Here is a 13,303-nt window from a genome sequence, read left to right on the forward strand (position 1 = left end):
ATGTAAATAAATGTAAAGTCATGCAGGTGAGGAAAAACAATCCTAGCTTCACAAAGGAATGACAGACCTGAGCTCACTACTGCTGCTCAGGAATGAAGATTTTTCGTTATGATATGGAAAAAAGCAGGCYAGTAGTTCAAGGGACTATCATTGCACCTCCCTCCAAACACAGAGCCCTCTGTGTCCTTCAGTACTGTGTAGGTTTCTGGTCCTTCTCCACACGAACCTAAGAGATGTGGAAGGGGGCAACAAGAATCCAAGCTACAGAATAGAAGATAGAAGGCTTTCTATCACAAACTACAGAAATCTACAACCAATTCAGCTAGGATTCTTCAGCTTGGAAAAGGCAACTTGGCAGAATATAAAGGAGGTTTGCAAAAATACCATTGGCATAAGGCACGTGGAGAGCAACAAATCATTCCTAACCTTTCCGACGCAAGAGAGGCCCAAACAAAGCCTATAGGAGACAARTCTGGAAGAAAACAAGTGTTAATGTGACAAAGCTTGCTGTGGAGGCAACGAAGTCTGCACAGGTCCCACATTAGACAAATGCTTTGAGGCGCCATCCAACTGAGCTCTCCAAAGTTTGTCAACAGGCAGTTTATCAGTAGACAACTAGACTCAGGAAAAGTGACAACAGCCGGAGGGAGAGTGAACATGCAAGGGAAGCATTATGTAAACTTGCCATGCTCTTGCTCTTCCTTGAATGTCCATTTGCAGCCTTGCAGATACCTACCAAAACCTTTGTACCAAATATACATTATCATATACATAGTATTTTTTGCACATAAATAATCTTCATTCATTAAAAGTCTTCAGTATAAATTGGTGTTCTTTGCGAGCTGCTAGAATTCCTGCTCAGTTTCCCCTCCTGAACTTTAGCTATTTGAATACTTACTGCAGCTTTTCGTATATGAGGTTTTCTCCAGTGCTTTCTGCAATGCACTAAGGTTTTTGAAAGCTTTGCCTAATTCACTGCCATCACATGTTTGTATAAGGAATTCCCTGTCCTTTGAACATGAGTTTCCAGGACTAACAACGGGACAGACTTCTGCCCTGCAAGAGCTGAAGCAGATACTGCAGGGGTACAGGAGAAAGCAGGAAAGATCAAGGGAACAGAAACAGTTGGGTTATTTTTGTGGCAATCAAATAGCAGTACATGACTGTGTTAACTACTATTCTAAGATCTCACTAATTCATTTTGTAGGTGCAAAGTGCTGCAAAAAGAATAAAGAAGCAAACAGACCATCACTGGCCTGTCCCTTCTTTAAGGTGGTTCTTAAAAAGTTATTTCACAATAAGTGTTGAAGAAAAGTCCTCAAAAACGTACATGTAAGGCCATAGCACTGCAGCAAATTTGGAGGAAGGGACAACAAGAAGACATCAAGATGAGCTTGTGTGCCCTGACTGCCCGGAAGAGAAGGTTAAGGATTTTTCTTCTGCCTTCCCTTCTGTACCTTTTAGCTGCAAATGTGAAAGGAACCATTCAAAGAATGTTGCTGAAGATGAAGTGGAAAACACAGTCGTAAGGAAGGGGGAGGTATCACTGGCTGAAGACATCAATCCACCAGTTACAGGAATATCCTAGCAATTTACTTTCCCTGTGCAACACGGCATGGAATGGGGAAACCACATATATGCCAAGGACCTATGAAGTGGAGAGGTTCAGCAAGAACAATCTCGCTTGTGTAACTCCCTGTTAAGAACAAGCTAAAAAGTAATAATCTCCTATATCCAATTCTTCCAAACTTGTTATGCAGACATGTATATTACATATTCACGGCTATTTTCTGATTCAAGTAAAATTCTGTCTTCTCTTATGATATTCTCTTATGATATTCTGAATAAACAAGCACAGCAAATAATTTAAAATGAATCCTGACTCACTTTTTTTTTTAATCAAGAAGCGAAGGTAGAAAAAGCACAATAGTATAATGGGGAGTTGCATGAACAACAAAGAAAATACTTCTATTTGAACAGGAATGGAGAAGACATGAAAGGCTTCAAACATTCCCTTTTAATTGAAATGTTCTGTAATTAAAGCCAATTTTGATAATGGGCAGGATTATGGGTTTCACTCGCATTTTATTCATTCCATTTCACTCAGGCAGACAGAGGTCGCTAGTCATTAAGGACTGCCAGAAATCCCAGACAAAAACTCAAACCTTTGATTACCACAAACACATTCAAAGCCTGGCAAATGCTGTCTTTGACAGCTTACCTGTAAGGATAACCCTCAGAAATGCACTTAGTGCCTCCTGCTTGTACTCCTCAACCCACTTAAGGCTGATATAATCATCAGAGCAAAACAAGCAAGATGATCTGGGTTCTTGCAGTCTCTGCACCTTACATATTTCTTGATCTCCATCAAAACTTATCTGCACAYCCTCTCTGTGAAATGAGATTAATGCCACTGGTCTCAGGCCATGGGCTGACATCTTTCTCTATCCAGCAGAGTTGTCAGGAGAGCTCACTGTATTCCTCTCGCTCTTACTCATCATCTTCATACCTTACCCTCCTCAGATGATGKGGCAAGGCAGGATGCTGCCTGCGASCAATCCAAAACTCTCTCTAGCTGCAATAAAACAGGTTACTTCAAACAATTTAAACAAGTGGTGGAAATTGGCCAATTCTGCYCTGTTGTGCAGCATGTCAGCAGATCTGGGGATAGAGGGATTTCTAGCAAAGGCAAAATGAGAAATKATTTGAAATCTTTTTCTTTTCCTACAGGCCAAGCTGGATGCAGAAAAGGACAGAGGTCCATAACTGCACGAAACCTTGATGGCAGTTCTCTCTCTTGCTGTCGCCCTCTTAAGTGAAAAATAAAATAAAAAGATTACTCTGAACTGAGGCTCTGGTATCCTGTGTGTATCTTGGTTCTATTTCAGTTCTGAACTGTTTAAAATGAAATGAGTTACTTGTGATTCCCCTTAAAAGCCCCTCAGTCTGAGATTCAGAACATTCTCTCCTCCACACTGGGCTTCTCTTCTCTTAACCACTGATCAGAAGCAGCAGTGACACGTGTATTTTGTGGCAATTACACTTCTGTTAATTAGCAGTATCCAATAAAAAGGAAAAGGAGCAGGATAAATAGATTAGCCYGGGTTCAGTACAAGCCATAGTGGCAGATGAAAAGAGCATTAAACGAGGGAAAAGAAGGAAACATGAAATAAGCAAATTATGCAGACACAAGATTAGTTCAAGCTTTCTGTTGATGAGAAGAACTGCATTTTTATCGCTCTCAGCGAGACACTCCACACTGTCGCTGATGCAAAGCCTACCTGCARTGACTGTACCAGTGCACAGGAAGCTTGGCCATGCCAGGCTGCATGTTCCAGTTACGATGTGCTTGACAGTACAGGCATACAGTATACATTTTAATACGCCTAAATATTAACTCATACATCTTGGAAGAAAAAAAGGTAGGCGATATTTATAGAACAGGGCAGTGTCATGRAGAGTAGCACTTAATCATCTTGATATAAGTTCCCTCTGCTGAAAAGGGAATATGTGTAAYAAAGCATCCAGTGCTTCTTTTGGTGCTGGTATGGGTAATGTGTCCCTTGCTAGCATTCACATTTCAAGAAGATAGTGAACAATCTTGAGAAGGTTCCGAGAAAATAAACAAAATCCTGAGAACACAGAGGATTAAAAAGTACAATGCTTTTGGCAATTCAGTAGAGGCTTTTCAGAAATCTATGTATTCCTACAGGATAATAGAAACATTATCAATGCTGTAGACAAAGCACATAATTGATGCRAAGCATGAAAACAAAAGGTTTGACAATCTGAATGAGAAATAATGCAAAAATTTAAGAGTGAAGGCAATTACTTAAGAAATTCACCAGGGTAAACAGTGKGGTTTCCACTATGTGCCACTTAAAAATCCACAGTGGATATTCTTTTCCAAAAAGCCATGTCCTTGTCTGAATCAGCTCATGTGTATCCTGTGCATCATACAGAGCCTTGCACTAGACAGTTACAGGGCTCTCCTCAAGGCATATAAGCTATTAATTCTTATTGCTGAATTCATGCAGAATGAATAAACTGATAAAGACATATATGTAAGCTAAAAAATCATGGTGACTAAGTCACAACGTGGTTCTCAGTTCCAAGCACTACTCAGCAGGTGCTGATCCCTTCCTACCACCAGGCTGGAAGTCCAGATGCTCATTACAACTAACCATTCCTGAGAGGCTGCTAACACAACCAGGAACTGGAAGTACAAGAGCCTCAGCCAGAAGACAACTTGGATTCGGGATTCCAGCTCTATTCCAGGATTCAGCAGACAGAAGAACAGACTAAGGCAACTGGGAGATACTACATCATTCTACAACACAAACTAAACATGCACTCCTCCACATTCCCATTACTTTAAACAGTTTCTACATTTTCAAATATTTTTAGCAATGTAAAAATTTTTATTATTTTAGAGAGACAAAATAAGCCTCCTAATTATTTGTATGTAAATCAAGCCCTTTGTCAAAAGGAGGGAAACGGTATTTAGCTCTTGAAATACCATGCACTTATTTTTTGCAGCTTTTCATCTGTCAGTGAAGAATGCTTTAAAAAAAAAAAAAAAAGGCAAAGCATCCAACTCAATCAAGGCAGACAGTTGTTTCCTCATAAAAAGGCTCCAAGATGTTTAGCATAATTCTATAAATATGAATATTAAAAACAACTCCACAAACTTCATAGATTTTCTTAAAGTATCCTTGCTCTTGAAATCTATAAGTCATGACTGTGACTCATTATATTGATTAGTATACATTTGACCACGTATACAATGATGGAACACTCACCTTCCAGAAGTTATCCACTTTGCCATAAACTAGAGACTGATTCTGCCTTTTGATGTCATTAATGTGCTTAATGTCACTAGAATTCAGATGCTGCTCCACCACAAATCCAAGGAAGCTGTTATCCGGAGTATGAGCTGTAAGAAATAGAGCATACTCAAAATCATTTAAAGTATCACTTAATGCTATAAAAGTGTGGCTGTTGTCAGAAAAGTAGTTAAAAAAACCATAATATTCAACAGATCACTTCTTTACATACTGACTGTGCTACACATTTGCTTGCTATGTTATTATTAATAACTCTTATTAACTTTAAGTCCTGCTGCACACATCTACTGAAGTAAGCAGTTATTTTCTGGCTCATTTCCTGTCTACAATAGAGATTCTGTATCTGGATCTAGGCCAATGATAATGATTTTCTGTGCGCTCAGCTTTATTATTGGAGATAAGAGAACCAGAGGGAATCCAGCTTGACAATCTCAGAGAGCACAGTACCAACAGTTAGTTAGAAAAAAAACCCCAAATGCATACATACATATGCTTTAAAATAAAGCTGTAGGTTGATGAAGAGCAGTATAGAATACTATCAGTAGCAGCTGATGGGGTTCATTTCAGATATTGAAAAGGCTAACCTCAAACATACAACTCATTATGCATCCACCTTAATTACTAGCCTATAAAATCATATAAAACAAGAAATCAAAATACAGTTTTTGGATATCTGTGTGTGAATTRAGCATCATCATAAAATACTAAAAAGGGCGATGGCTAAAGAGGTCAACAAAAGTTCTGCATTAATGCAGTTCCCAGACATAACAAGTGCATGCAAAGGATATGCAGTTTGCTCTGAAGCCATACCTGCTGTGTAAAAACTGCCCCACARCGTGTGGAGGGGTTTACACCTACCTAGAGAGTGTTATTGCCTGCACTGGAATATGCACCAATAAATACTAGCAACTCCTTCAGAAGCCTCCCCTTTTTTAATCAAGTGTGCTTGGGAAAGTGAAAAACAAAAGCAGCAAAAGTAAACCTCCCTCCTCTGCCTCCAAGGAGACGTGACACATGCYGTGCTAAAGCTATGTTCCAGGATATCTCCAAGAAAAAAAAAAAATCTATTGCACTTAGGAATTCTTTTTCTTGGCAGTTGTTGAAAATCARCCAGGTGGATAATGCAGGAGAACAGAGAAATCACACACAGAGCACGTTCTCCTCTGTCATTAAATTTAGTCTCTCTAATGACAATTCCTCTTTTTCACCAAAAAATCYTCAGCAACAGCCAGGCCCTCTCTCAGATCCAGGGCACTGGCAGGAAGACTCGGAGAACATGGTGAAGCCCTTTGCTAACACATCACCAGGTCGGACATGGCTTGCTTGCTGCTCACTAAACATCTGCAGCCCTTATAAAGACAGTCCTCAAAACACAGTAAGAGTCTGTGGATCTTGGGAAGCTGTTCAGGGTTCCAGTCTAGGATAAAATCCTTACTGATGCATAACAGACTTTTTAATCATAACCCAATAAAGATTGTGCTACCTCTGCAACAGAKGGATGGAAATTAAATCACAAAACATAATGACTTTTTTGCAACTAGTACAAAAAGAAGAAAGATCCTTGAAAAAAATCTATTACACTGTAATCACACTTCAGAATAAGTTTCCTTGCTACTTTTCCTGCAGGGGAGAAAATAGTCATTTCTATTGGTAGTCATTTCTAGCATCGAAAACCTGAAATGGTTATTTCTTCAAGTTCCAACACGGTCTTACTGTTTTGATAATTCATTATRACCTGATTTGCTCTGAACAAGAATGTGGAATATCTATCTACGTAACAGTCACCTGTAACAGAGGTGACACAACAGAGAATTTCTTTATTGGAAAAGTTACCTTCTTGCACACCCCATGGAGCAGGGTTGAGGACAGCAMCCTCAGAGCACAGAGCTGGGCCATGGTCCAGCCTGGGCACCTTGGGTGCTATTGGGGGCAGGACCTCACACACACATTTCTGAACAACTGGGCTGCTTTAGCACAGCACAGTCAAATCCATCTTCCAGCWATATTAGCAAATATTAGCTATGGTCCAGGAAGTAAAAGGCAATTTCTGTGGATGTGGAACACATTCTGTGGCTGGTCTTTTACCATCCAGGCAAAAACTGTGTAAGCCACATTTCCAAGCCACATTTCATAACCCTGCTTTTTGTTACCTGCTTTTAAACAAGTGTGAATGCAGTCTTTTATCTGCTGAACAACCTCCACTTATATTTCTCTGGAAAAACTCGCACAGAAAATGTTGACAGACAAAATACACCTCTTCCAAGAATTTTATAGAGCAACTCAATCCACAGGTGTGTCAACCAGGCATCGGTTTGTGTATCCCTCTGTTATGCAAAGTGAAAAGTCTAAAAGACTTGTGAGGTCTGTTCAGAGAGAAGTGTACTTGCCCTGACCTTGGTTTTAGATACAAAATCCCATCAAACTTCGTGGATCATGCTGGGCACCATCAAGAGTTTCTTTATAGACTTAGCCCGAGAGGCTGCTGCATAGAACACACACTTTCCTTGTCCCTAAACATCACTCTCCTCTAATTATGTGTCTTTTTGCAGTGAACCTTTTTGCACCTTCTAGAATAACTAAGTCTATAAAGCCAAAGAAGGCCAGAGTAGGTCACTGAAAACATTTCATCAGCCTCAATTCATACACAATTCTGGGACTTTTTTTTTTTTTGCATTTCTGTTTTAATTCTTCTATTTGGAAGATGTTTAACGATTTTTCAAAAACGCAGAGCAATAATGAAAGACACTAATCCACTTTTGAATTGTCCAATTATTTAGTTTCTCTCACATTCTAATTTTTCACTGGCTTTGTAGCTTACTGGGATAAAAATCTGCATCAGTTCACTTCAGGATAAATTCCAACCAAAGGAAAAAGTTAGATGATAATCTTGACAGTATCTGCCAAAAAATCACGGAGACAAAAAATCATTTTTGCTGAGTACCAGTTTATGAATCTTAAAAATAAAGAAATAGAAAAGGAATTGGGCTGCCTGGCTGTTGGGAGAAAAACGGTAGAAATGCAACAACGCAATCATAATCTTCTGTTTAGTATGTCTACATGTAATAACCATGCAGTTTATTAAAATGTGATCACGCTAGCAAGTGTCTCTAAAACCTGTCACACAGTGGAAAAATAGAAAAGTCAAAAGTAAGAAAAGTGAACTCAGAGACACTCGAAGGAAATGTCTCAACGTTTCTGTYGGTATCCTGAGATGCCTACAGGATACCTTCCTTGCCATTACTTACAGTAATCTCATATTGTGCTCTTCTGATCTCTGAATTAAATTACTACGGAGAATTGTAGAAAWTACAAGAACTTATAAACCAGCCTTTAATAATACAAACAATTAAACAGTCTTCTCATTCAGAACATTCTGTTCTCAAGTGYGAAATTATTTTTGACTCCAGGGATACTTACGGAACATCGTATAAAACTGCTGTGGATTCAGGTTCCATTTTCCCCAAGGTGTCTTGTGGCCTTTAGATTGGGCATAATGGGCATGGTTAAACTCTGGTTCCGTTCCAAAGGAATCCAGGACTCTCAACATGCACCTGAAAGAAAAGAAAAAACCCTCTAGGTATATACATACAAATATAAATGAATACCYGTGGTTACAATAATTAGTAAGATTTGTCTTGTTTGGGTTTGTAACTATGCATGATGCTTAAAATTCAGTGACTTTTTAATTTGAAGTGTTTCTGTTCATGTACCATTCACAAAGACATTTTAAAGATCAGAAAGTTCAAGGATATATCAGACATTTAAATAGCAACCCTGGAGCTGATTTTGGGATTCTTTGTTCCTACGGAAACAAGCCATGCTTGAAAACCTTAAGTAGAGGTTCTCGGAACGCTACAGTGATAATCTTCATTTCTGAAGCTCTGCAGGAGAATTCAGACACAAAAAGGAGCACTCGCCTTCATCCATTTCCTACTGTTCTCATGCACAACTACAAAGTCACTGCGGCAGCCAAGGGTCATGTGCCAAGAAGATCAGAGCTCTGTCTTCAGAAAACTGTATTTTGTCTTGCAGCTCTTACTTTTGGGTCAGTTAGACCTATTGTGGAAGTACTGAAGAGTTTAATTTGCTAAACACTTTCAGTCAGACAGGACCTTTATTTGTTTTTGAATTGTTTTATAATGCTTCTGAAGAAACAATACAGAGGCCAAATGTCTAGAACAGCCTGATCTAAAAACTGAAGGCCTAGCAGTGGATTATGAAAGGACTAGATAAGCAACTCACACTAAATCCTTTACTTGAAGTCCTATTAATCCCTTATTAATTCCTTCAAACATAATTTTTTATTTACTGATGACTTGTTCCTTCCAACAAGGGTCTAGAAGACATGAAAGTTGACAAAATTCTCAACACAAACAGCAGGCTCGCTGCAGCAAGCAGGTTCTTGAACTGATGGTCCAACACCAGAGATCCTATAACTTTTAATATTCCTTAGAAATTTCCTTGGTGGCCATTATACTGACCACTAGTTTCACTGTAAGGGATCTGCGCTACATGTATTCCAAGTTTTTGTCACTACCATTTTTCCACCTCCACAAGCAAAATCTGGGGAAGAGATTTACATAGRATGTGCAGGGTCATGTATCACATTGCACTAGGCTATGAAGACATGAACTCTATCACTACAAAACATATCATTGGGCTTGTATGTGCTAAGAGAGTCACATGGGTGACAGGAAAGGGAGAGAATTGGAAAAGCTCCTATTAAAAATGATTGTATTTCTTAGCCTTCAAAATTTCCCTTGCTTCAAACCCATAGACATTYTCTTTACTAAGACATTATTTTTGTGGCTTCAAAATGTAAAAAAAACTTAGCCCCAAAGATACACTTACAGACTTTTTATCTATTGTTTCGTTCATTTAGGTATCAGTTAAATGGAAAAAAAGAAAAAAAGGAAGAAAAAAAGAGCCTTAAAAACTTTTAAACTTCAGTATGAAATGCCACCTTTGTATTTGAGAATACAAGAGAGCAAATTTACTTAATCTCTATGAAGATCTTTCAAGAAAAATCAACGCAAAATATACGTTACATTATGATTCACCAAGCAAAGGAGCTGACAGATCAGTTTCTGTGTTGTGTAATCCAATGTTTTATGTCAACTATTCTCAGGGAAAATATTTTACAACTGTGGCAATGATCTCGGCATCATACAAAATACTCCAGCAGGACCAAAACAGCTTCTGCAGTGATGAATCAGAGAGTAATAAAAGCCCTCATTTCTTGGCTGGCCTTAAAACAGAAATCCTAACAAATACACAGCTTTTGGCCAGGTATATGAGTGTAGACAAATGAGAAAATTGGCACTAGGTAGTGAAAACCTGCAAAACTACTGGAATTCATCATGTATATAAGAAGCATTAAGTTGCATGCTATCATCTCCACATGCTTTGCTTCCTCTCYGATTTTTGCCCTGCATTGAGATATAAGATGTGTAGCTTACTGGCCATAAGGATRTAGGTAACTACATGCAAGAGACACTGAGTCTCTGAAGCAGCAAGGCAGGAAACACGAGGGAAGCTGCAAAGGGCACCAAGTGAAACCAGGAAGCAGGGGAAACAAAGCACATGTTTGAACGACCRGGGCATGAAGTAAGTCAGAAAGATAAGAGAAAAAGATCAGAGCAGAAAGCCCATGGGCAGAAAGCATATGAGACATCAAAAGTTTAAACTGAGGAACTGAGGAACCCCTCMAATGATGCAGAAAAGTAGGGCAGTACCGTATTCTCTTTTTATTTCACRTGGCTATTTAAATCTTTTCAAATTTAACCATTTAACATATCATATTTTAGTATTTCTAAAGTGAACTCTTTATTTTAAATCCAAATGTCAATTCAGTGGGATTTTTACTTCAGTTTTTCRCTCAGTTTCCCCTTCCATCCCAGGATGTCACCCTGCTTCAGTGGGGAAGTTGCAGAGAATTACAGTGTGCCTTGGAACTGGTGCCAGCCTGGTAAGACTGTTCAATGACATGCTTGGCTGAATCAAAACAGATTTAAATTAAAAACCAGACAGTCAAATATCTTCCCTGTAAAAATGCTAGACTGAGCCATATTTAAATGTTAAAAAATAGCTAAAATACTGAGAACTRGTGTGTGAATGTGTGTGTAATGACCAATGAGTCACAAACTGCTTATATGAAAATCCACATTATTTTTTTTTTATTCTAACATACTACAAATGAAAACATTGAAGTTTATAAGAAAAACAGACAAAAGTAACCCAAGATTAGCGCTGTCCTTAAAGTAAGTGATTTTCCAGAAGCCTTGGACAGAAGCACAGTCTTAACTRGGCAGCCTCCGTGGCCGTGCACGTAACTTCTAGGCAACTCTGTACTTGATTTTCAAATGTAAAAACTTAGAAAGTAGCCTAAAACAGATATATTCTACATATAAGAACATATAAGAAGCAGGAAGGTTGCTCATTTTTCATGATACCCATCATGTACATTTCTTTCAAAAATAAACCCAGGGAGATTTTTGGCATATGGGCATGAGTCACTCCTAGAAAGACTGTAAAAAAAGGAAAAAGAAAAAAAAAAAAAAAAGAAAAAATACCAGATTCTTATGTACTGTATGGAGGATGCAGGTGCTAGGAAAGGCGATGAGCTGTACTTCCCAAACTATATTAAGCCACTGATTTTTATTTTTCCTTGACAAGATCCTCCAGATTTTTTATGGTCCTGTTGCTTCACTGCAAATAAATTACTCTCAAACTTCCAGACTTCAGAGCTGAAATATGCAGYAATTCTACACAGTCCTCTGTTTGAAAGCAAGGTGCACTCCAAAAATGAGGTCTGTTTTGGGAGCACTCACGCTATTACAGCGCCAACGAGACTACAGAAAAAAAATACAAACTGCCCAGAGTCATTGGTGCTACAAACTTCAAGCAGATAAAAGAGTATTTTGGTCGTTCAGAAACAGTCACCTCTCACAGCAGCAGGGTCACTCTTTTTTGAGCAAGCAGTTCTAGAAACCTGACTTGCAATCACCAGCAATTTCCTCCAGGCTCGACTTCTCTCACAAAGAATCCATGGCACTTAGTACCAAAGGGCCTCTCTTGAAGGCAGTTTTATTCCACCACGCYATTCCAATATGAAGTCAGCAAATAATAAATTTTAATTTATTTACATTTGAGTCTGGCCTGCATAAAACTGAGCTAATCAGTATGTTTGCTGAAAAAGTATCAGGCATAAAGGAAAGCACATCTCTCAAGAGAAGAATTATTCCTATTGACATTAAATATTACTGAGGGAAGCAAAGTTGGTAAAGAACTAGCTAGAAAGGCAGCTCTATTTATGATATTGGTTTTTTTTTTCTGGAATTAAATCAATAAAATAAGTAAACAGTGGGTTTTTTGTACTGGACTTCCTCAGTTTAATTTGCAAATTCTTATTACTGTCACCAAGTTTATGAGGTAACTCATGATGCTGAGAAGAAAAATCACTGCAGGAGGATTCTTGCAAGGAGACAGCTTGCATGAAGCTGTGCCTTAGTTTTTCTGCTATAGTCAATTCTGATAAAGTCTCTGCAAGAACACTGGATCCAGCTTTGCACCCTGAACTTCAAGAACAGTATCAACTAATTGAAGATAATCCATCTAGGTGCAACAAGTGGGATCAGAGATCTACAAAGCATGATCTCTAAGGAGCAATCCAAGACCCTGAATTTGTGTGTTTTGACATCAAAATAGAAGTACTATAGAAATTGTTCTAAAGGTTGGTAGAGAAATGGAATATGTATTTTTAAGACCCTTGTGGGAGCAAGTAATAACGGGCTTAAACTGCAGTTTGCAAGAAATCTGGCCAAGAAAAACATTTTAAAGGAAAAGTTAAACAGTGTAAAACAATGGCCAGGGAGAGCTTTTGAAGTCTTGTACAAAAGATTCAGCAAACATCTCTCAAGAAGAACAAACACAGCTGATAACTCTTTTCAGCAGGGATATGGGCTAGATAAGGTCCTTTCAACTCCTAGAAATCTAATGCTGTGAAGAAAAAAAGGGCATCACGTCTGCTTTTTTTTTTTCTCCTTCTTCTTCAAAAGTCTAACAAAACCTCCTATACCCCATAAAGCATTTGTTTAGAGCTAAATTTAATTTTACTCCCTTAAACCAGAAAAAGTCAGTCATTACCACAAATTAGAAATCAATGAAAACTAGATTGACAGTTTAAAATCTAATGATTTAAAAATAAGCAAGAAAAATTGAACAACTAATTGAATAATCTCAGGTCATGGCATTCCATATTTTCATTACAGAACATAAAGCTAAGGGAAAGAAACATTCTCAATATATTTTATACCCTTCTGACAATATTGCATGTGACCACCTACTGGCAGTTACATCTGGCAGACAGACAACCAAGTGTAGCTCGGTAGAAAATAGGATTAGATTTATTAGCAGGCTGCTAAAACAAAACATCCATTTATTTCTTTGTTTCAGAA

At 38.3% G+C, this 13,303-nt stretch overlaps 1 protein-coding gene across 1 annotated transcript in view; it reads right to left on the reverse strand.

Moving 5' to 3' along the window:
- Window positions 1-13,303, reverse strand: part of MGAT5 (alpha-1,6-mannosylglycoprotein 6-beta-N-acetylglucosaminyltransferase) — a 103,999-nt gene that overhangs the window by 21,640 nt on the left and 69,056 nt on the right. The window contains exons 10-11 of the mRNA XM_026040847.1: window positions 8,265-8,398; window positions 4,803-4,936 (exon numbers count right to left, since the gene is read on the reverse strand). Coding sequence (XP_025896632.1) covers window positions 4,803-4,936; window positions 8,265-8,398 — 268 coding nt within the window. The remainder of the gene's footprint in view (window positions 1-4,802; window positions 4,937-8,264; window positions 8,399-13,303) is intronic.

This window comes from Nothoprocta perdicaria, unplaced genomic scaffold (genome assembly GCF_003342845.1).
Source record: "Nothoprocta perdicaria isolate Ctin4 unplaced genomic scaffold, notPer1 scaffold_27, whole genome shotgun sequence".
NCBI classification, from domain to species: domain Eukaryota; kingdom Metazoa; phylum Chordata; class Aves; order Tinamiformes; family Tinamidae; genus Nothoprocta; species Nothoprocta perdicaria.